At 37.4% G+C, this 25,289-nt stretch overlaps 1 protein-coding gene across 14 annotated transcripts; it reads left to right on the top strand.

Moving 5' to 3' along the window:
• Positions 1-295: 295 nt before the first annotated feature.
• On the top strand, positions 296-19,754 carry LOC136230213 (probable plastidic glucose transporter 1). Of its 14 annotated transcripts, none has more exons than XM_066019208.1 (13): positions 296-667; positions 734-860; positions 1,709-1,909; positions 2,304-2,475; positions 2,890-3,002; positions 11,028-11,121; positions 11,213-11,369; positions 11,775-11,834; positions 11,921-11,994; positions 17,470-17,558; positions 18,239-18,318; positions 18,869-18,990; positions 19,330-19,754. In XM_066019208.1, exons 1-13 carry the CDS (start codon positions 496-498, stop codon positions 19,528-19,530), a joined length of 1,662 nt encoding a protein of 553 aa, XP_065875280.1. In that variant the 5' UTR covers positions 296-495; the 3' UTR covers positions 19,531-19,754. The 14 variants fall into 14 exon arrangements, 10 of the variants coding, with proteins under 10 accessions (XP_065875280.1, XP_065875278.1, XP_065875275.1 ...); XM_066019206.1 differs by having other exon boundaries at positions 308-667; positions 1,709-1,871; positions 2,347-2,475; positions 11,688-11,834; XM_066019203.1 differs by having other exon boundaries at positions 308-667; positions 11,688-11,834; positions 18,242-18,318.
• The last annotated feature ends 5,535 nt before the right edge of the window (positions 19,755-25,289 follow it).

The following is a 25,289-nucleotide window of genomic DNA, read 5'->3' as shown; positions in this document are numbered from 1 at the left end:
ATTTGAACCTTAATTAATAAGAATAAATTAATTTAGTGGTATCACTCAATGGTTGAAAAACAAAAGGTTGAAGTTTAAATCTCACGTCTTACATCTAAAAAACAATGATATTTATTAGTAATATATAAAAAATTTATGACGGGTACCGAATACCTAGGAGATATTCACATACCCGTCTCATTATCCTAACGGGTAATAGTTTTGATCTAATACTCGTCCCATACCCTTTTATACTAGTTACAGATAGTCTCGTTAGGATCGGATAGTGCCGGGTATCCACGGAACAACAAATTTAAAGACATTCGAGAATTGCCACGTAGCATTTCCATCTTCTTTTCGTGTTTCCCGTTGGAATCGCCTTCTTCCTTTTGGCTGGGTCTCAATCAATCGTGTAGAAGTTCCTTTGAATTAAGCACGTGGTAATCGGATGTCTTCTTCGTCGATTTTCAAATTATCGTAATCGAACTCTTCCTTCCGCTCCCTACCTCTCAACTGATGCTCGTCGCCACCGTATTTTCTTACCCGGTCCGTCCTCCGGTTGTTCTTTCTTCTTTCCGGAAGCCTAAACTTGATCCTTATCGTTTATGCTTCTCGTATCGTCCTTTGAAGCTTAAAGTTTCGGCGGCAAAAGAGCCTCTGCCGGGGGAGCTACAGACTTCGCTACCAGGTCCTACATGTAATCTTCTTTTTTAAGAATTATGAAACGATACTGATTTTGTTACTGAAAATGAAGTTTCAGATGGAGGGAAATCTTTTCAAGAAGAAAACAAGGATGAGAGTGTTGATTTCGGATGGCTACCTGCTTTTCCGCACGTTTTATTAGCTTCTATGTCAAACTTTCTCTTTGGTTATCACATTGGGTAAGCCAATTTCACTTTCTATTTTCTTTGCTACCTGTAACCTTTGGGGCTTGTTTGGCAAGGTATTTTAAAGTAAGCCAGGTTACCTAATCATGTTGTTTTGAGGTGTAATCCAAGAGAATAGCAAGTGAGGGCAGTTGAGTGTGAATTTTGGGTAATTTTTTCTACACCCAAGTAGGAGGGGAGGGAAGTATGGTACAGATCTTTTGTTTCTCAAAATTACCCTTTATTTTATCAAACTAACATCAAGGCAATTATATGTATATATACCTAGTTTCTTACTTATTATATATACTTATTTTAACCGTTATATATATTTATGGATGCAAGAAAAAACATGGTAACGGTTTCCTTTTACTTGTTTATGCCTAGTTTATTACTTATTCTAATGCTTACATATATTCATGTGTATTTATTTCTCTACAAGATGATTCAAAAAAATTCTCTACAAAACAATACAATTATTTGATATTAATTAGTAATAGTTGGGACTATAACCTTTCAAAAAAAAAAAAAATAGTAGGGATTTTAATTAATAGCCAATAAATTTTAACGAAATAGCATATACTAATCTAATTAACATTGATTAGAATTAAGAAATAAAAGTTATAAGAGTAATTTTTTATATAACCTTACCTTACTTTACCATCAAACCAAATACAATTACATTATTAAACCATCACTTACCTTACCTTCTATCCAAACACAACAAGTTATTTCATACACCTGACTTACGTTACTTACTTTAATTACACTTCATCCAATTCTCTTCATCATAATTGCTGTCCTCTTTGTTACATTTATATTATGGAGTTCAACAATTAAGAATGTTGATTGGTGATATACAGAGTGATGAATGGCCCTATTGTTTCTGTTGCACGAGAGCTGGGTTTTGAAGGAGACCCTATCCTTGAAGGACTAGTTGTCAGCATATTTATAGCAGGGGCATTTATTGGGAGCATAAGCTGTGGTTCTCTCGTTGATAAGCTTGGATGTCGGCGTACATTTCAGGTTGACACAATACCATTAATTCTAGGTGCATTTATAAGGTAACTCATTTTCACAGTCAAACTAATGATGCTAACTTGTTTGACAATAAACTGCACAATGCACACACCAGAAACCATTCATAAATGAGGTTCTGAGGTTCATATCTTTACTTCAAAGATTAATTTTGCGAATTTCCATGAAATGATCTGAGATTGTTCTCCTACAATGACTAATCTTAGTATCTCTTATAATATGCGAATGCTTTACTCTTTGTTCTCATTTTTGCATATAATTATAATGGAGTAATTGGATTTTGATTCTGCCGCTTTTAACTCAACCCCTATTTTGCCGCTTTTAACTCAACCCCTATTTTGTAACAGTGCACAAGCCCACTCCTTAAGTGGAATATTTTTTTATTCTGCAGCTTTTAACTCAACCTCTATTTTGTAACAGTGCACAAGCCCACTCCTTAAGTGAAATATTTTTGATTCTGCAGCTTTTAACTCAACCCCTATTTTGTAATAGTGCACAAGCCCACTCCTTAAGTGAAATACTTTTGGGAAGATTTCTTGTTGGCCTTGGAATTGGTGTGAACACAGTTCTTCTTCCGATTTATATTTCAGAGGTATTTGTTAATTACTTTCACAGGTCATTTGATGATTTTCTTTTTCTAGAACTGCAATTTTCAACTAACAATTTTTAATGCATATGCCATGTGTATAAGAAATGAAGAAATATATTAACAATAAGAAGGACATGCTTGAAACAAGAGAAGTAATCATTAATGCTAATGGTGGAGTAACAAGTGCTATAATGTATATGAACAGTGGCATTGAACCAACCATGTATCACCAAATACATGAGGTTGACATGCATGAGCCTTGTGATGCTTTTTGCTTGTTTATATGTTGAACCTTTTTTGCAATTGAAATTCTGTACTTCATCTTGTACTTGGTTGGAGTGCAGAAAGAATAAATCTTATATATCACAAATTCGTAATTCTCTGCGCTGTATCTATTTCTGATCATGTGTATTATAGGTCGCTCCAACTAAATATAGAGGTTCATTAGGAACCTTGAATTCAACTGGGACATGCCTTGGGATCATTGCATCATTGTTCCTTGGAATTCCCTCTGAAACTGATCCACACTGGTGAGGTTCCATCTAGCTTTTTATGCTGCTTGCCATTATTCTCCCTGTTTTGTTTTTAATTATTTTTTAACTTAATTTTTTTTATGTCTCAGCCACATTTCTAGTTTTCTTTTAAATAGATGAATTGATTTGAACTCTTCAAGTGTTAATAATAAAAGTTTGAAGGCTAGGCAATGACTGCAAATTACATTACTGGTCTTGTATCAGAATTGTAATAGCTGCAACTTGTCACATATAAGCGGAAGAAGGACTAAACTAGCTATTTACCATTCTGTTAGTTTTTTCTGTTATGTTGCCTCATGAATTCTGCGTTATGGTTCGTTATTTTATCTTCCCTAAATAGCTGAGGCTATATATCTTTTAGAATAGGTTAAATAGTTTGTTCCAGGCATATTGTACAGCTGTGCCTAACTGTTTTCCTTGTCCTATCCTCTATTTAAGAGGATCACTATGTACCAACTAGGGCATGCAAGATTAATGAAGTCATTTCCCTTCTTCTAACTTCTCTTCTCTTCTCTCTTACCTCATTTCTCTCCTCTATTTCTGATTATTCCCTTCGTCAGAATTCTAGATCTGACATTGGTATCAGAGATCTCGATTCTCAGCCATTATGCATGGTAGGTAACAATAAAAGGACTAGGGCAGCCAAACGTGCACAAGCACTAGCTATGGAAGCCATAGAACAACAGATCAGGCATTGAATGCCAAGTTGAAGGAGCAGATGGAGATTACCGCCACCAACATGGGGGCACTGAAGGACCAATTCAGTGATGTCCAACATGATCAAAACAGAGCACAGTACTCCATTGAAGAGAGAGTGGAATCTCTAACCCACCTTACCCTATTGGTTCAAGCCAATCAACCAACCTCTCAACTTCCGAAAATGCTCCAACCATCATCTTAGTCGCATAAGGATAAAGGTAGCTCTCCCTTCATCCTTGTCGATACTGATAAAGGAATTCTAGGAACTTATCCAGTGAATAATCACACTGATTCGCCCAATAGAAACCCTTATTTTAATAAAATGATACCCAAATATGCCCTCCCTTATTTTGATGGAACTGACATGGAAGCATGGCTAAGTAAATGTGAGAAATATTTCCAACTTTTGGAAGTAGGAGAAGAGAGGAAGGTAGACCTGGTAGATCTTTACCTACAAGGCAAGGCAGAGAAATGGTTCAAGAATTGGACTAAAAGTCAGGCGGTGATCAACCGTGAGATTTTTGTGGAGGAAAACACCAAAAGGTTTTAGGAAACAGAGACTACTGATGTAGTGGAGCAGATGTCTAAACTTTGACAAACAACTACAGTTCTTCAGTATGGAGCAATTTGAAGAGCTTAAGTTGAAAATGGAGAAGGTTCATCCTGCGAACAAGGAAGCCTTCTACGTTTCAAGTTTCATTTTAGGGCTCAAGCCTGAATTGCGAGCTACTGAACCTGGTGACATATACACAACAGTTAAGCAAGCCAAATATCAGGAAACACATTTGAAAGAAGTCGTGGATATCATGAGACCCAAATCCAGTTTTAAGCCAACCACTACCCCAAGGGTTTGACAATGCAATCCTATATTTGTTTATAAGCTAAACACTCAACCCAGTGCTCTTGGGCTCTAACCCACCTTACCCTATTGGTTCAAGCCAATCAACCAACCTCTCAACTTCCGAAAATGCTCCAACCATCATCTTAGTCGCATAAGGATAAAGGTAGCTCTCCCTTCATCCTTGTCGATACTGATAAAGGAATTCTAGGAACTTATCCAGTGAATAATCACACTGATTCGCCCAATAGAAACCCTTATTTTAATAAAATGATACCCAAATATGCCCTCCCTTATTTTGATGGAACTGACATGGAAGCATGGCTAAGTAAATGTGAGAAATATTTCCAACTTTTGGAAGTAGGAGAAGAGAGGAAGGTAGACCTGGTAGATCTTTACCTACAAGGCAAGGCAGAGAAATGGTTCAAGAATTGGACTAAAAGTCAGGCGGTGATCAACCGTGAGATTTTTGTGGAGGAAAACACCAAAAGGTTTTAGGAAACAGAGACTACTGATGTAGTGGAGCAGATGTCTAAACTTTGACAAACAACTACAGTTCTTCAGTATGGAGCAATTTGAAGAGCTTAAGTTGAAAATGGAGAAGGTTCATCCTGCGAACAAGGAAGCCTTCTACGTTTCAAGTTTCATTTTAGGGCTCAAGCCTGAATTGCGAGCTACTGAACCTGGTGACATATACACAACAGTTAAGCAAGCCAAATATCAGGAAACACATTTGAAAGAAGTCGTGGATATCATGAGACCCAAATCCAGTTTTAAGCCAACCACTACCCCAAGGGTTTGACAATGCAATCCTATATTTGTTTATAAGCTAAACACTCAACCCAGTGCTCTTGGGCTCTAACCCACCTTACCCTATTGGTTCAAGCCAATCAACCAACCTCTCAACTTCCGAAAATGCTCCAACCATCATCTTAGTCGCATAAGGATAAAGGTAGCTCTCCCTTCATCCTTGTCGATACTGATAAAGGAATTCTAGGAACTTATCCAGTGAATAATCACACTGATTCGCCCAATAGAAACCCTTATTTTAATAAAATGATACCCAAATATGCCCTCCCTTATTTTGATGGAACTGACATGGAAGCATGGCTAAGTAAATGTGAGAAATATTTCCAACTTTTGGAAGTAGGAGAAGAGAGGAAGGTAGACCTGGTAGATCTTTACCTACAAGGCAAGGCAGAGAAATGGTTCAAGAATTGGACTAAAAGTCAGGCGGTGAATGTAGTGGAGCAGATGTCTAAATTTTGACAAACAACTACAGTTCTTCAGTATGGAGCAATTTGAAGAGCTTAAGTTGAAAATGGAGAAGGTTCATCCTGCGAACAAGGAAGCCTTCTACGTTTCAAGTTTCATTTTAGGGCTCAAGCCTGAATTGCGAGCTACTGAACCTGGTGACATATACACAACAGTTAAGCAAGCCAAATATCAGGAAACACATTTGAAAGAAGTCGTGGATATCATGAGACCCAAATCCAGTTTTAAGCCAACCACTACCCCAAGGGTTTGACAATGCAATCCTATATTTGTTTATAAGCTAAACACTCAACCCAGTGCTCTTTCCAGCTCCTTACCTACACCAACTGCACCAAAATAGCTCACCTATAACACACCCTTTAAGAACACCCGTGGAGCTTGTTGGAAATGTGGGGAAAAATACTTTCCAGGGCATCAATGTGCTGCTAAGAAGCTCAATGCTATAAATGTCGAGGAAATCCCCATGAGTAAGGAAAATTGGAGGAGATGGAGGAATTGACACAAGTTGAAGAAGCCTTGGAGGGGCCTCTTGAAGAAGTTGCACTCTCCATTCATGCCTTGGGAGGATGAGTTTCTGATGACATCTTCAGGTTGAAAGGGGTAATTAACAAGAAGTTAATTATGATCCTCATTGATAGCTTCCTGGATTACAAACTAACCCCGTTGTAGTCATTGTTGTTGATGGCAGACAACTTTTGGTTCACATGTTACTGATTCACAAGGATAAGAAGGAGATAGCACTGAAAGGAATAACCGAGATGGTCAAATTGAAGGCCATGACTCTGAAGTCCATCAACACCACCTCTAAAGGGTGGAAAGGAGTGACATCAAGGTTCTTCCTCATGTTTGTCACTCCAGTCACAAAAAGAAGTCCACAAGGAGGACCACTCAAAAACTCCATGGAACCTATTAATGTTAGGCCATATCGATGCTCTCGTTAAATGTTGGAAAATTGTGTCATACGACCTAGTCAAAGTTCCTATGTCTCTCCTGTCTTGTTAGTTAAGAAGAAAGAAAGATCTTGGAGGTTTTGTGTGGACTGTAGGGAATTGAATAAGGCTACCATTAAAGATAAATTCCCAATTCCAACCATCCAAGAGTTGATTGATGCGTTATATGGTGCAAAAGTGTTCTCTAAGATAGATCTTAGAGTTGGTTACCACCAAATCAAAATGAACCCTGATGATGTGCATCTAAATGCGACTTTGGAGTTTCCCATGTAGCCTATCTAGGCCATATTATCTCTGCAGAAGGTGTGTCTACAGATCCTGCAAAGATCTTAACAATGATCAATTGGCCAATGCCAACTTCTCTCAAAGGACTCGGTGGATTCTTAGGGTTGATAGGGACTAATGCATGTTTGTCAAAGGATATGGTGAGCTTAGCAGGCCCTTAACTGACCTTGTCAAGAAAGATCAATTTTGCTGGAGTGAACAGGCCACTAGGGGTGCACGTGGTCGGTTAACCAGTCCATTAATGTTAATTCGGTCGGTTAACCATTTAATCGGTTTTTTAAAAACACTAACCATACACTAGTCCATTAAATTCGGTTAACCACTAATCAGTTAACCAATTATTTCGGTCGGTTAACCTTTTATTCCGGTTTCTAACCATTAGTAAATAAAAATAAAAATAATAAAATAATTCTAATTTTTATTGTGAGGGAGGCGGCGGGTCAATGGCGAGTTGAAGAGATTAACTGAGGAGAGGGAGATGTACGTGCATTATTATCCCTCAGTTTTGATTCCGTTAAATTGTTTAGTGTCTATATTTACCTACTTGTCAGGCTAGATTCCATCCGGACTGCTTATATATATACAAAATTATTTAACCCTTCCCTGGTATTTCCTTTTTAAAGTCCTTAGCTGACATCTCATTTTCCCTAATCATAGCTCTGATTAAGTCTGGAGCTAAATTATAAAGACTTTAAGTTTGGATCAATGGTTTATTTGAAACCATTGATCCAAATAAACCAGTCAGTACACAAATGAGGGTACTTTGTGTGATGACGAATCATAATTTGAGTCTATGTTCTATGTTTTTTTTACCAATTTGATTTGCTCTGCCTTGTCTTACCCGTTTGTGTGTACTACACACCCCCTCTAAGTTGATGAGCTGGTATATGTCCGATACTCTTTCGAGCTTACACCCGGACCAGAGGAGGAAAAAGCTATGGCATATTAGGCTAGCGAAAGAACCCCGGCAATTTCTTAGGGAACTCCAGGATCGGGGGGTAGAGGTTGGAATCCTTCCCCTATTAGGGTGGGTCAGTTAGTTTACATATTTTCATATCATTTGATGTTATTACTTGATAGAAGGACTAAACCATTAAAAGTGAAAAAAATTTAGAGACATTATAATTAAATAGTGGATTGATTAATGAGTTATGAAAAACTACAGGGATTAAATAATTATTTACCCATATAAATAAATTTATTTTTATTTTTTTAATATTTAATTGGGATTCGGTCGGTTTCGGTTAACCGCGGTTTTTGGAATAAAGAAACCGTAACCGTAATCATTAACCATTATTTTTAAAATTAAAAACCGTACACTAGTCCATCGGTTTCGGTTAACCTTATTTTCAGTTTGGTTTCGGTTTGATTTTCCGGTTTTTCGGTTTTCCGGATTTTTGTGTGCACCCCTACAGGCCACAACTGCTTTCACTAAACTCAAGGAGATCATGACCACAACTCCTGTTTTGGCACTTTTTGATTTTTAGAAGCCTTTTGTTTTGGAATGTGATGACAGTGGTGTGGGCATTGGTGCAATTCTTATGCAGCAAGGAAGGCCAATTCTTTACTTATCCAAGACTTTAAGCCCTCGAAATCAAAGGCTCCCAGCATATGGGAGAGAGCTTCTGACCATCCTTCAACATCACGTGGAGACATTACCTTGAAATGCTACATTCATCATGAGACTAACCAGGAGAGTATAAAACATCATTGGAACAGAAACTGCATACATATTTGCAACATAAAGAGGTATCCAAGCTTCTTGGTTTAGACTACACTATCCAATACAAGAAACGGGTGGACAACAAGGTTGCTGATGCCTTGTCCAGGCAACAAGAGGTAATCACTCCTACTGCTCCAATTTTTGCCCTTTCTATGGTAATTCCCACTTGGATGCATATGTGGGAGATACTACAGCTCAGACTCTCACACAACAGCTTATAGTTCAGTCTTCCTCGCATTTGCCTTTCTCCTACTCTAATGGCTTCCTGAGGTACAAGGGCATGCTTTGCATTGGTAGTCAAACCAATTTAAGGAATAAAATCATTGAAGCTTGTCACAATTCCCCAATTGGAGGTCACTCTTGCATTAAGGGAACTCTGTCCCGATTGCAGTTCCATTTTCACTGGCAACATATGCTTCAAACAGTTACTACTTGGGTCAACACCTGCGACACTTGCCAAAGATGTAAGGCTGATCACTCAGCTTATCCTGGCCTGCTACAACCCCTTCCCATTCCAGAGGGAGCTTGGCAAGATATTGTCATGGATTTCATTGAGAAGCTACCTAAACTCGGGTGGGTTTGATACTATTTTGGTGGTGGTGGATAGGTTCTCCAAGGGAGGGCATTTCATTGCCTTATCCCACCCATTTAATGCTGCTACCGTTGCTAAGGTTTTCCTTGATAATATTTTTCGTTTGCACGACATGTCTTGTACAATCGTCTCAGATTAGGGTCACATAATCACTGGCATATTCTGGAAGGAATGAAGATGTTGGGAACCTAGCTGCACTTTACGAGGGCTTATCATCCTCAATCAGACGGCCAATCCGAGAGGTTGAATCAATGCCTTGAGAATTACCTTCCGGGCATTGTATGATACCACAGTGCCATCAAGATGAGTCACTTCCGGGCCATCAAGATACCACAGTGCCCGGAAGTGACTCATCTTGATACCACAGTGCCATCAAGATGAGTCACTTCCGGGCATTGTATGATACCACACCTAAACTGCCTATCATACCTCTTCCGTCAATGCCAGTGGAAGCTATTGAATCCTTCCTTCAAGAACTCTCCAAGTTGAATTCTTATCTACAGGAATGTCTCACTACCGCACATAATCGCATGAAACAGATAGCATACAGGAAATGCACCGATAAAGAGTTTCAAACTGGCGATTGGGCGTACTTAAAGTTGCAGCCTTACAGGTAAACTTCTATAGTTTATCGAAGCTCCATGAAGCTTTCTTCTAAGGATGTGTTTGGCATTGCTTTCCCGTAAATGCAAAACTGCTTCCCTTAAAAGCTGGGAAAGCTACTTTCAGTAAAAGCTACAATTTGTAGCTTTTGGGGAAAGTAGTTGTTAACAACTTATCAAGAAAGCTGATATTAAATTTTATTTTAGATAAAAATAGTCATAACTTTCAATATAACCTAATATTATGTATTTTTTTTTCTATTACTTGACTTTTAGAACTTTTATTGCATAAGAAGAAGGACTAAACTAGTTATTTACCATTCTGTTAGTTATTCTGTTATTTTTCTTTATGAATTCTGCTTTATGGTTTGTTATTTTATTTTCCCTAAATAGCTTCGGCTGTATATCATTTAGAATAGGTTAAATAGTTTGTTAGCCGGCTGGCATATTGTACAGCTGTGCGTGACCGTTTCCCTTGTCCTATTCTCTATTTAAGAGGATCACTATGTACTAGCTAGGGCATGCAAGATTAGTGAAGTCATTTCCCTTCTTCTGAATTCTCTTCTCTTCTCTCTTACCTCATTTATCTCCTCTATTTCTGATTATTCCCTTCGTCAGAATTCTAGATCTGACAACTATAACTGTCAGGACTTTTTGTTTAGAAAAAAGAGTGAAAAGGAGAATGACTGAATCATATATATAAGTGCGGGCGGACAGGGGGAATACATGAACAGACAAAAATCTGTTTTCATTTTTATTTATTTATAATATTTTCTATATCAAGGTGTTAGTATTATCCGTTAGATCAATACATTCTAGCCCTTTGATAAATGTTGATAATATTCTAATCTAAAGGGCTAGATTTATCCTGTGAAAATGCAGATGAGACGCTATTTTTGACAATTATTTGCTGTGTCAAGATGTTCACCTGTACTTGTCACGGGATTTCTGTAAGAAGACATTATTTTTTGTGTGAACATTGGGGGTGATTCTGACCCTTCAATCTTTGCTCTTACTTCCTTGAACTGTTGCAGTGCTTAACAAAATCTCTTCTTCAGGTGGAGAACGATACTCTATATTGCAGCAGTTCCTGCATTTGCTCTTTCACTGGGTATGCAGTTCTCTGTGGAGAGTCCGCGCTGGCTTTGTAAAGTATGATTCTTTCATTTTTCCTTGCAAATATTGCAAGACTTGGTATTTGGTTTGGAATTCATTTCTTAAGCTATTAATTTTTTTTTGATAGGTGGGGCGATTAGATGATGCTAAAGAGGTTATTTGTAAAATTTGGGGACCATCTGAAGTGGAAAGAGCAATGGAAAATTTCCAATCTGTAATCAAGGATGATGGTAGTGATGCTGGCAGTAGGTGGTTGGAACTCCTGGAGGAACCCCACTCTAGAGGTTGTACCAAGGTTGTTCTTGGATATCACATTTAAGTAAATTGTATGTGAAATGATATACTGACCATAAAAATTTCAATCTAATAGGGAGGGGAGGTTATATCAAGGTTTCTTGAATATCACTTTTAATTATTTATGTGAAATGATATATAATAGATTATAAGATCATTTATCAGATGTGCCCTTCTCTGTGATGCATGTTCTCCAAAAAGAGATAAATATATTAAAGTTGGATGTTCTACATTTGAGTGATATTATTTGTTTTTTCCTAGCATTTTGAAGTTCACATGTAGGAATTGATTTTGTTATATCATTGCAGTTGCTTTTGTTGGGGGTTCCCTTTATCTACTACAACAATTTGCTGGCATAAATGGAATCCTTTATTTTTCATCATTGACTTTTAAAGATGTTGGTGTAGCAAGTGGTGCTTTGGCAAGCTTATTTGTTGGGCTTACCAACTTTGCAGGTAGAATAAGTATCTAAATTTATGTACTTTGGTGCTTTATTATTCTGCGAGAGTCTTTAAGTTCGTTGACTGGTATTATATTTCAGGATCTCTTTGTGCTTCATACTTGATGGACAAGGAAGGGCGAAAAAAGCTCTTAGTTAGCAGTTATTTAGGAATGGTGAGTGTGCTAAAGTAACCATATAGAAAGTTGGCTATGATCATGAGCCTTCTTAGACTTGTCATGATATCATTGATAAAGTTAAACATTGATAAGTAACGTTATCTTTTCTGTATATTTGTACAGATGCACTTTGATTGTTCTTCGTTTCATTTTTTTCCTCTGTTTCTTTTTCTATAGTTTAATATTTATGCCAATTTTGATTACATGCGTGTTTTTGGACAAGAATGTGCACTTCTAGACGAGTTTCAAAGGTGGAAAAAATGCAAGACTATCAATGTATTGTTGTTGTGATAACCTAGGTTTTTCTTCCTGAATGTATTAGTTTTAAGAAGCAAAAAACGGGAGTTATATTTGGCGCTTTAGCATAGTAAATTATCAATGTATTGTGTAACCACACAAGGGTTATTTGAAAGTATATTTTGTTATAATGCTCAAAGGTATTACAAGATATATATATACAATCAACATTTAATTCCTAACTCCTTACTTCCCACCTACTTACTTAAATACCAACTACTAACAATATCTATTTAATACTGTAACACTCCCCCTCAAGCTGGAGCATAGATATTTATCATGCCCAGCTTGTTACAAATGTAATTGACTTGAGTTCCTGGTAAAGCCTTGGTGAACACATCTGCTAATTGACTTCCGGTTCTGACATGTGGAGTTGTGATTGTACCGTCCTCCAACTTCTCTCGAGTAAAATGACAGTCAACTTCTATATGCTTTGTTCTTTCATTAAACACATAGTTATTTGCAATATAGATAGCTGCTTTATTATCACAGTATAACTTCATTGGTTTTATCTGGTCAAACCCAATTTCGCCAAGTAGACGACGTAACCACACAAGTTCACACGTAGCCTGTGCCATAGCTCGGTATTCAGATTCTGCACTGGATCTAGAAACTACACTTTGCTTCTTACTCTTCCATGAAACTAGATTTCCCCCAACAAATACACAGTACCCAGTAGTAGAGCGTCTGTCTGACAAATCTCCAGCATAGTCTGCATCAGTGAAGCCTTCTGCGATGTGATGTCCATGATTTTGATATAACAAGCCTCGTCCAGGAGCTCCCTTTAGATACCTTAGGATGTGAGTAACAGCATCCCAATGCATTGTTCTAGGTGAGGACATGAATTGACTTACCACACTCACAGGAAATGAAATGTCAGGACGAGTAATTGTGAGATAATTCAGTTTGCCAACAATTCTCCTGTATTTCTCAGGTTCTTTGAGTAAGTCACCATCATCAGACTTCAACTTCACATTGGGCACCATTGGAGCATCACACGTCTTTCCCTCAATTAGACCTGCATCTTTCAGCATATCTAAACAGTATTTTCTCTGATTTAAACAAATTCCTTTCCTACTGCGAGATACCTCTATTCCCAAGAAGTATTTCAAAGGACCAAGATCCTTTGTCTGGAAGCAAGTACCAAGGAACTTCTTCAACTCCTTAATCCGAGCAACAACACTTCCTGTAATTATGATATCATCAACATACACAACCAGTAGAATGCATCCAGAGCTAGAACTGAAGTAGAAAACAGAGGGATCATATGCACTTCTGTGTAAGCCGAATTCCACATTACTGCGGCACTGAATTTACCAAACCATGCACGAGGAGATTGCTTCAAACCATACAGAGACTTTCTTAATCTGCACACCTTTCCAGACTCCCCCTGAGCAACAAATCCAGGAGGTTGCTCCATATAAACCTCTTCATTCAGGTCACCGTGCAAGAAAGCATTTTTAACGTCCAATTGATGAAGCTCCCAATTGTAAGTGGCAGCTAAAGAAATGAACAGACGGACAGAGGTGAGTTTGGCAACAGGAGAGAAAGTATCGAAATAATCAAGACCATAAGTCTGAGCATAGCCTTTAGCAACCAAGCGAGCCTTCACTCGAGCAACAGTACCATCAGGATTCATCTTAACAGTCCAGATCCACCGAGCACCAATTTTCTTCCGATCTTTTGGTAAGTCCACAAGGTCCCAAGTGTGATTTTGTTCGAGTGCATTCAGTTCTTCTTTCATTGCCTCTAGCCAATCAGGATGATCCATAGCCTCTAAAATGGATTTTGGAACTGCAATGGAATCTAAGGTAGCTACAAAACACTTGGAAGAGGGTGATAAGGCATTATAAGAAACAAAGGAGGAGATAGGGTAAGTGCAAGACCTTGTACCTTTTCGAAGAGCAATAGGGAGATCAAGACTGGGTTCAGATGAAGGTGTAGGATCTGGAGCCGAAACAGATGAGGTATCATTGGTGACTGGTCCTGGAGCAGGTGCCGTAACCGCAGGCTGCACACGCCTAGAATAAACGTGACGAATAGGAGGACGAGGGACAACCTGTTCACTTACAGTATAGATCAAAAAATCATCATCAGATGTATCAGCAGGAGAAGAGGGTGAAGGGGAAGATGGACGGAAGAAAGACGTATTCTCAAAGAACGTGACATCGGCCGACACAAGATAGCGCCCCAAGGATGGAGAGTAACAACGGTACCCTTTTTGACTTCGAGAATATCCCAAAAATACACACTTGAGAGATTTGGGGTCAAGTTTGGAGACTTGAGGACGAATATCGTGTACAAAACAAGTACACCCAAAAATACGAGGAGCAAGAGAAAATAAAGATTGAGAAGGAAACAAGATAGAGTATGGAATCTGACCCTGAAGAACAGCGGACGGCATACGATTGATGAGGTAACAGGCAGTGGAAACAGCATCTGCCCAGAATATTTTCGGGACTTGCATTTGGAACATGATAGCCCGGGTGACTTCAAGTAAGTGGCGATTCTTCCTTTCAGCTACACCATTCTGTTGTGGTGTAACAACACATGACGTTTGATGAATAATACCATGTTGGAGAAGGTATGACTGAAAAGTACTGGATAAGTATTCTTTGGCATTGTCACTTCGCAAAATACAAATATTTTTATTAAATTGAGTTTTAATCTCAGCATGAAAAGCACAAAAAACAGTAAATAAATCTGAACGGTGCTTCAAATGATAAAGCCATGTAACTCGAGAAAAATCATCCACAAAAGTCACAAAATAACGATAACCAAGTTTAGAAACAATAGGACAAGGACCCCACACATCAGTGTGAACTAAATCAAAGACAGACTCAACACGTTTATTTATCCGAGGAGAATATGGGACACGATGGTGCTTAGCAAACTGACATGCTTCACACTCCAAAATAGAGTTCCTTGGAAGACTCGGACACATTTTCTGCAAGACAGGAAGAGATGGATGACCAAACTGACAATGAAGCTGCAACAGAGAGGAGCTTGTACAGGCAATTGGTCTTGGCACCGCTTCAGTGGAGTCAAGAACATACAACCCATTCACCAGTTTCCCTCTACCAATATTCTGTTTCGTCCCAAGATCCTGAAAAAGGCAATAAGTTGGGAAGAAAACAACACAACAATTAAGGGCTTTGGTGAGTTGACTAACAGATAACAGATTAAAAGGAAATTGAGAAAGACATAAAACAGAGGATAAAGAGATTTTGGAGGTAGGATGAGCAGTTCCATGACCATTTACAGAAGCGGTGGCTCCATTAGCTAAAGTAACAGATGGCAGATTGATATTAGAATCAAAAGAAGAAAGAATACCTGTGTTACCAGTCATGTGATCGGTAGCACCAGAATCAATAACCCAACTACGGGATGAGGTGAAGAGACAAGCAGCCCGATTACCTGTATTAGCCAAAGCAGTAGTGGCGGACTGGGAGGCACCATGATCAAGAGACAGTTGCTGAAGTCGAGCATATTCATCAACAGAGATAGTGACAGTAGGAGTAGAAGACGAAGATTGAGGGGACGGTAGGATACCATCACCAGCAGCAATGTGAGCAAACTTTCGATTGGTACTTTTCTGAGGCCGACCATGTAGCTTCCAACAGTTCTTTTTAATATGTCCTTCTTTACCGCAATGATGGCATAACTGAAGACCACTTTGAGAGATGCGGTGAGTAGTGGAATTCTGAGGACCACTTTGAACTCCATTGTCTCTTGAGACATCACATCAGACGTCTTTTCAATATCCTTACACACGGGAAGAAGTCGACCATAGAGGTCAGCAAAGGAGGGAAGTGTCCCACTGGTCAATATCTGGCTGCGTGCTATTTCAAATTCAGGACCAAGACCCTCCAGAAATCCAAGAACAAATATACGATCATCATCCTCTTGCATCTGCTTAACATCAGCTGTCATAGGAAATCGAGACTGCTTCTCCTCACAAATCTGCTTACATTCATTATAATACTGAAAGAAGGTGCGGCCCTTTCTCTGAGGACGATAATATGAAGACAGCAAGTTATGAATATGAGTCAAGTCTTGTTTACTAGCATACATAGACTCTAAGTATTCCCACATTTCTTTGACAGTATCACAATGAGTCACAATGTCATCAATAGTAGAGTCCAAAGTATTCTGAATCAGATTAAACAGTTTATAGTCTACCATCATCCATTTCTTCCTACTTCCCTGATCATCTCTAGGTGGAGGATTATTACTCAAATGATCCCCCAAATCAACACTATTAATGTACCGAGTAATAGTACGTTTCCACTGAGTGTAATCCTTAACTCCAGTCAATTTTCTGTCCGTAATTCGAGTGGTACCAACAGTAATTTCAGTCATGACTTTCTTATCCCTTTCCTCACTCATTGTCAATCCAAGCAAATGACAGTGACCACCAAAAAATTCAAAAAATTCAAAGAACAGTAAAGGCACTACTGATAATTTTAACAGGACCAAGATAAAGTAGGGCAAATATAGCAACCTCTATTGTAAAGAAAAAATCAGATCAGATCAGAAAAAATGGGAGGAAACCGAACACAAGCCGAGTAACCACAAAGAAGGAGACTGACCGGAGTTACCACAACGAGAATCTAACCACACAGACAGGCCGGAGATACCGAGGCGAGGCTGACAGAAGAAAAACGGCGGCGAACGGAGCAGCCACGCGCCCCCACGCGCCGGCGAGTATGCGTTACGCGCGGACTTTCTGCTTGCCGGAGTTCAGCGACCCGACAGATCGCCGGCAGGGGAATCCAATGGAGGGGGCGGTGAGATGAACAGACGTGTTTGAAAAATCAACTTCCAACCCGGACCGTCGTTTATCGTTCAAACTCAGAGAAATACTTTCCTAAGCCAAAATGTTTGGCTCTGATACCATGTAACCACACAAGGGTTATTTGAAAGTATATTTTGTTATAATGCTCAAAGGTATTACAAGATATATATATACAATCAACATTTAGTTCCTAACTCCTTACTTCCCACCTACTTACTTAAATACCAACTACTAACAATATCTATTTAATACTGTAACATATTGTTTTTAACGATCTCTCTTTCTGCCCCTAAGAGATAATAATAATAATAAAAAACACTATCTGAAATTGCACATTGATTATTATTCTAATGTATATTTTCTTTCTACCTGTGCAGGCTGTATCAATGCTGGTTGCAGCGTGTGCAATCAGTTTTCCAGTAGATGAAGATCTCAGTCACAACTTATCAGTAATTGGAATTCTCATGTAAGCAAATACAACAGCGACAATCCGAGAGAGACAGAGAACTTCAAACTCTTTAGTTTTGTGCTTTACATTTAACATAGTTGTCTGGCTGATCCAGAGGATTTATTCTGCCAGAAGTTTCATGGTTTCTCACACTTTTAAAAATTGAAAGAAAACTGATATCTTTACCTATAATAAAGCTGTTGAATTCAAACCCACTACATATTCAACTAAACCTAGTGTTCGTTAGCATTCTTGTCTAGTGGAATTACTTGATTGTGGCAGAGCTCTGTCTTAAGATCCAATGAACTATTTCTAGCAGCATGAGCCATGATTAGGAATTGCTTTGCTATAGCTAGCTTTCTTCATGAGTACCATCAGTAACAAGGACTTCTAGATTATGTGATCATAGGTTCGTTGAAATATTTAGATACACTGTTACTATAGCTTTTCATAAATCTGCAGTGTCATATTTAGATGGTCCTGTACTTTCATTGAGTCATTTTTCTTTTATTTGTACGCTTGTTACTATAACTATTCTTTTATTTCTTACTTGGTTAGCTAAAATGGCTGTTGACTTCTTCTTGGTTAGACAATGGCTGTTGAATCCAAACTTGCATTTAGATCCATGATCCATTCAGTTATCTTTTCTTATGTTTAATGTGACTGATTCCTCCACATAATTTATGCCAAACAAAAAGAAGGTACCATGTGGCATCCAAAATCATTACCACTGATGTCGAATTTCTACATACGAAAAAGCTCTCACGAGGCCTAAGAGGTTAGAAACACCTATTTAGAATTTTTTATTTAGGTAGTCTATTTGAAGGACTTGAGACTTTTTCTTTTCTTTTCTTTTTTATGAATACTAAATATAGTTAAACTTAATAGTAGTAATAGTGTAACGACCCGGTCCGGAGTGGGTGGCGCCGGGGTAAGAAGGCCTGAGCAAGGAGCGGCCCTAAGGGATGGCGATGGGGGCAGGAATGAACCGAATCCCACATCGGAAATGGAGAGGGAGTGATTGGGGCTTATTAGTAAGATGTGAATCCAATACATGCAGACGCGTTTTAAAGCCGTGAGGCCCAATGTGTTGGAATTGGGCCAGAGCGGACAGTATCTACATGGTATTGGACCAGGGTGTTACAAATAGAATGTCTATTTCCCATGTTCTTGGGGTTTAATATTAAAATGCAATTTTTGTGTTAATTTGTAGAACTAGACTAAATTTCTTTTAAAAATTGAAAACCAAAAACATAATTATATAATTTCACAATCACAGAATAAATTGATAGCCGAACTGTATCTCTAGTTTGATCTTTTCTTAACAGAACATGGTTACATGGGCATGCCATTATTGAGACTCAGATACTTTGACTGGATTGGTACATCGGTTGATCTTCAATGGTGGTGTTGGTTTTTTCTTCATCATAATATGGATTTGGACATACAGGTACATCTTTACCTTTGCAATTGGAGCTGGTCCAGTAACTGGTATTATCATACCGGAACTTAGCAGTTCAAAGATGCGAGCAAAGATCATGGGATTCAGTCTATCAGTTCATTGGGTATTTATTACAGAAGTTACTTTAATACTTATTTATTATTTTGAGTTGTAAAACTTAAAATTCTGCATGGCCTTTTTGGCGCATCCAATGAATTGAAACTGAAACAGCAATAGACATGATTTTGAGCTCAGAACTTCATTATAATCATAATTTACTTGTTTTCTTTGGTCATGATTTTCTAGCTGGGTCACCTTATATAATTGATTTGCCTTCCATCAATTCAGGTTTGCAATTTCTTGGTGGGTCTGTTCTTTCTGAACCTGATAGAGATTTTTGGAGTTGCTCCAGTGTATAGTGGCTTTGGGAGTGTATCGGTGTTAGCTGCTATATTTGCTTATTATTTTATAGTTGAAACTAGAGGACGCTCCCTTGAGGAGATTGAAATGTCACTAAACCCCAATTTACCAGCCAAGGACAAGCAGTAGTAAACCATCTTTAAACAAGCAGCAGATGGAGCAACAGGTTGCATATAAAAATCATTGCATTTTTCTTTTCTACTCTTAATATTTCTGATCATTGTTGCTGGGTTAACTAGCCTAGGACAAATAGATATTACCATTCTTACGTATATAGGAAGAAAATCATCCAATTTTGGGATTTTTTTCCAGTACTGTAATTCTTATATAGCATCAATAAATTTCGTTTTCTACATCCCTTCTACCAATTTCGCGCCTTCTTGTTTTGTACAAAACGACATTGTGGTGCTGCTCATATATGTATTTTTATTGTGGAAGGGATGAGGAAGTATTATATAAAATTAAAATGTTATTCTAGTATGCTTTTGATTAATATGTATTTTGTATGTTTTCACTTCAGTTGCAGGATTGGGGAATCATTCTTGTATCAACTCATATTCTACATTTGCAACTCATGTGCAAACATTCTGTTTCTAATAAAATGGTAGATATATCCAAAAACTTTGCAGAATGTGCTTTTGCTGAGTTGCTACTTGGCCAAAAAAAACACCAGAAAGTTTTATCTCAGACTATAACTTGTGTCAAAAGTAGACATTTGTAGGATACTTGCCTATAATATGTAGTGCAAAATAAATACTATATGAATTTCGATTAATCAGTTTAATCACGTTCAATGATTAATTATATTCGAGTTGGGATTTGGTCCATCCCCAACAAGCATTAAGAAATATAAATTAGTTCTCAAGTGAATGAAAGTAACTTGATTAGGTTAAACATTAATTACCACATAATTATGGTTAAGATCCACTTTAACTCTAGTTGAGATGATTTTAGCCTATGGTTATAAACTCATAGAATGATAGATAATGGAGTTCATAGAGTTTAGCCCATTTTTTCTTGGATAAATAAAGGATTGACAAATTAATACTTTTGAATTATAATTAAAGCTAAAATGCCCTAAAAATATACTCCCTCCGTTCCATAATATTTGTCTTTCTAGAGAAATTTTTTATTCCATAATGTTTGACGTTTTGATTCAATCAATGTACATTAATTTAGGGAGCAAAACCGGGTGGCGGATTGCTTGGCTGCTGCTGGGCATGGGGGGATGTTAGGTGTTTCTACCCTTTCTACTCCTCCTTCTTCTATTTTGTCCTTTCTGCTTGAGGATAGGGTTGGGGTCAGCCTCCCTAGACTGATCCCGGGTTAGGTTTTGTGGTTGTTTGTTTTCTTTTCCTTGTCCTACCAAAAAAAAAATTGATGTTTTACCAAATATATCCCTATTTAAGTTGCCTTGTTATTTTAAATATAGATAAAAATTAATTAATAGATGCAATTAATACAAGGGTAACAAAGTCTTTTAGTTATCATTAATTACATTTCTTAATTCTTGTGTCACAACCTTAAAAGACAAATATTATGGAATAGAGGGAGTATAACAAATGTGTTATTCTGTTTGTAAGTTCCAAACATGAGATCGTTATTGACAAACCTAGAATATTGAGTATGTTGTTGCATTGGATTCAACAAAGATAGTTTGGATCCTGAAGTGAGTTAATGAGTTGGAAGTAGAAAATTATTGTTTATGCTTTTTCGTTCCATTCATAGTAGACATCTTCAAATGATGGAAACAGACAGTTGCACAAGCTTAGAAGTTCCGATCACAACTACTTAAATCTGAACACGTACTTAAGGGATTACGTCTTATTCAAAAGGAGTTAGTTGAAGAGTAAAGACCAACACTGTGCTGAAAAGCCCTTCAGACGACGGTTCAAAACCGTCATCCCTCAAGCAATAAAATTATCACGGGGCTTGCTGCCGTTTGATGGATCTTCAGCCGACGGTTGAGTTTTATCATATTACGCGTGTTACGATGGCATCTTATTTATTATTACTGTCACCTATAGGGTCATTGCATGACATCCTAGTAATTAAAAATGTCAATGAAATATATGGGAAATTGACATATTGGTATTTGCGATGACAGTTTGTATAATAATTTCTATCGTTGTAGCTTGTTTCAGATGACATAGGTCTTAATCAATTATGTCAATAGATTTGTTTTTAGATGACAGATTCAATTATTTTTGTGTCTTCCTATTGTTGTTTAGATGATATTTTTTTAATGAAATGTGACTCTTTACTTTCTTCTTCGAATGAATTTCTGGTTTTTACCTGAATAATGAAATATAATCAAATGAACATGAAATTCTCTATATCAATGATTTTAAATTAATTGGAAACCAATGCCCATAATCTGTTTACATTTGTACAAATAAATTTCTAAATGTAATATCAAAAAAATAAGCAATACATATCTAATGGGAAATAAAATCGATCTTGATGTATCTGCATCTTAAAGTCATTATTAGGCATATAATCCCAAAGTCTTGATATCTGCAAAACAAAAGCATTTCGTTAATTACGTACAGATCATCTTCAATAACCCTAAACCCATTTACCTTTTTCCTTTCCTAGACCTTTCACTTACCCACCCACAGTATAAATATAAAGCTTTTACCACATTCTTCACATCCATAAACCACATTCTTCACGTCCATAAACAATATTCTTCACGTACCCTAAGCATACACGATGATCTCTAATATTCGGCGCCTCCAAAATCACGTTGAGTTGGAGTTGGCCCAACTCCGGCAGGAGTCACCTATGTGGCTTCTCAATATTTCAGGTATCTTACTCACCTAGAAGTTGTGCATTGTTCTTCCTTTTCTATTTCTGCTAATTCATGATTGCTGCTATGGAGGTCCTGTGAATGGAGACCAATTGAAATGGTTTGTCATGATCAAGGGCCCTCAATACACCCCATATGAAGGAGGTGTATACAAAGTCAATATACGCTTCCCTCTCATTTCCCTTTCACCCTCCAGTTGTAAGAACACAAACTTATTAATACATTTTAATCAGTTCATATATATGCATATACACTTATGAAATTATTCTTATTCTTAGTTTCGCTTCAGCACTAGGATTTATCACCCTAATGTCAGTCCTTTGGGGATGTTATCTCTTCCCCAGCTACTTGCTCGCCCTTCCTTTCCTACTGCCATAGTTAGATTTATCTATTTATCTATGCATTTGTCTATCCTTATGTTAGGCGAATTCTGCAAGTGCACGGTTTCGCTTGTAGTAATAAAAGATATCGATTCCACAGAGAACGCAATTGATACTTAACTTATATTGTTTCTTTATTCGTTTTCTCGAGGTTTATAGAAAATCATTAATTGAGTGATTGATTTAATCTAACTTATCTAATCTAAACTAGTCCCATGATTCGTTTCATGCATAACTCTGATACAAGTTAATAATAATTAAACAGAATGAACAATTATTAACACTGTCAATCTTCTGCAGTCATACTGGAGAATTACTCTTAATCCAATCTCTCGATCCAGGATTAAGAAACTTAAGTTTAATTAGATTAATAATACTAACTCCTCAACCTATCGTAGTGAATTAGGATTTATAAACTAAATAAACAAGTTTAGTTTTACAGTATGATTATCTTTTCATAAACTGAATCTCTTCTAGATTTATGAACTAATAACTATTCCTATGTTTTGCTTATATGAATTTCCCTATAATAGACATAAAGCAATAAAGAATAAAACATCGAACATAGAATAATTCGCATTTGATTGATTGATGTCTGGTATAAATGTATTGATAATGTTAAACATGAATTGAAGGTAAAGAATACAGGAAAAAGACTGTAACAAAGAACAGTATAGGGCGTTGTCAATCCTTTTACTTATCCTTGTAAGGTATGTCAAGCCTCAGGGTCGTCTTCTCTTTTGTATCTTCTTCTTCCATCTCGAGAAAGCTTATCTCTCGACTTCACTTCTTTCGGTGCATGGATGGAATCTCTAAATAAGATACTTCAATATCTCAGACTCAGAGTTGTGATCTCTGGTTCTGAGATAGATCTGTATGTCTATGTATTTCTATATATCTCTATATGTCTGTACACATTACATTATGTGATTGATGTAGAACTCTCTTTATATAGATGTAGAAAAATCGTGTCCATTGGAAGGCATCCCCCCATAAAAGTGTGATGAATGGACGTGGCTAATGGCAAAGAGAAATATTGATTCAGGAGAAAGGATGTGCTTCCCAGATGAAGAATCATGTCTTTTTGCTGAAGAAAATGCTGTCACGAACGAGACAGCACTGTCACGTTCGCGACATGAGGATATCAACCTTGTCTGGCAAAAGCGTCTGTCACGAACGTGTATGGTCACAAACATGACAGGGGCTTTTTGTCCTTGAGGAGGGGTAAAACTCACTCTCACGAACGTGACAGGTGATTTTCTCTTCTTTTGCAAGTGCACGGTTTCTCTTGTAGTAATAAAAGATATCAATCTCACAGAGAACGCAATTGATACTTAACTTATATTGTTTCTTTATTCGTTTTCTCGAGGTTTATAGAAAATCATTAATGGAGTGATTGATTTAATCTAACTTATCTAATCTAAACTAATCCTATGCTTCATTTCATGCATAGCTCTGATACAAGTTAATAATAATTAAACAGAATGAACAATAATTAACACTGTCAATTTTCTACAGTCATATTGGAGAATTACTCTTAATCCAATCTCTCGATCTATGATTAAGAAACTTAAGTTTAATTAGATTAATAATACTAACTCCTCAACCTATCGTAGTGAATTAGGATTTATAAACTAAATGAACAAGTTTAGTTTTATAGTATGATTATCTTTTCATAAACTGAATCTCTTCTAGATTTATGAACTAATAACTATTCCTATGTTTTGCTTATATGAATTTCCCTATAATAGACATAAAGCAATAAAGAATAAAACATCGAACATAGAATAATTTGGGGTAAATTACATACGTGGTGTACAACCTTTACCCTAAATCACACTTTGGTGTACAACCAAAATTTTGTCACATTAAACCGTACGAACTTCAGGTGACCTCCCACTAAAGTGTACAGCCGGTTTTTATGACCGGTCAACGCTGGTCAAAATTTCTACATCATCATTTTTCATTATAGCATTAAAAAAAGTGGGACCCACTCTTTATATAATTACTAAAATAGCTTTATCCCTTATAAATTTACAAAATTACCCTCATCTTCTTCCTTCAACCCCTCTCTCTACCATTTCTCTCTCTCACTCCTCTCTCTACCATTTGCAGTCATGGAGACAGCAAATTCCCAATCACCATTTCTCTCTCACTCCTCTTTCTCTCTCCCACATATTCCCAGTCTTCCAGAATAAGAACTCAAGACACAAATGGTTAAATTTACTAATCTAATCGCTTTACGTCTTCCTGTTTCAAAAAGCTGCAATTTAATAATCTAATCCAGGATGAACTAATCAAAACACACAAATCTTGGCAAAATATCATTCAATTCATTATGTTAACACTTTGCACAGATAACTGCATTTCAAATCAAACTACCAAACAAACCCCCAAAAGTACAAAAAAGCCCCTAAATCTTCACGCCTAAATCCTAACACATCTAACCGTCTTGCAAAACTCTACTGATGCCACCCCCACCTCCCGATCTGGACCAGACGTCCTCCTTGAATTTTCTGACTCCATCAGCAGCCTCAATAGCCTCACAAACACTATCATGTGCTTCCCTTATCATCTTCTCGAACTAGCCTCGGACATTACCATATACAGATTTAGATTCGTGGAGAAATGTATCCAGTCGCTCCGTCTTCAGAGTTTCCGTTTTAATAGAAACGACACTAGGGATCATGAGAGTG

The sequence above is a fragment of the Euphorbia lathyris genome, chromosome 5 (genome assembly GCF_963576675.1).
Source record: "Euphorbia lathyris chromosome 5, ddEupLath1.1, whole genome shotgun sequence".
NCBI classification, from domain to species: Eukaryota; Viridiplantae; Streptophyta; class Magnoliopsida; order Malpighiales; family Euphorbiaceae; genus Euphorbia; species Euphorbia lathyris.
The sequence above is the reverse complement of the archived record's forward strand: the minus strand, read 5'-3'. Positions and strand labels throughout refer to the sequence as shown.

Bases quoted from the DNA above. Each gene is read 5' to 3' on its own strand.
- LOC136230213 (XM_066019202.1), top strand. From the start codon at position 496: ATGCTCGTCGCCACCGTATTTTCTTACCCGGTCCGTCCTCCGGTTGTT. The intron at 1,910-2,303 runs GTAACTCATTTT...ATTTTGTAACAG, and splicing joins ATTCTAGGTGCATTTATAAG to TGCACAAGCCCACTCCTTAA. The intron at 18,991-19,329 runs GTACATCTTTAC...CCATCAATTCAG, and splicing joins ATATGGATTTGGACATACAG to GTTTGCAATTTCTTGGTGGG.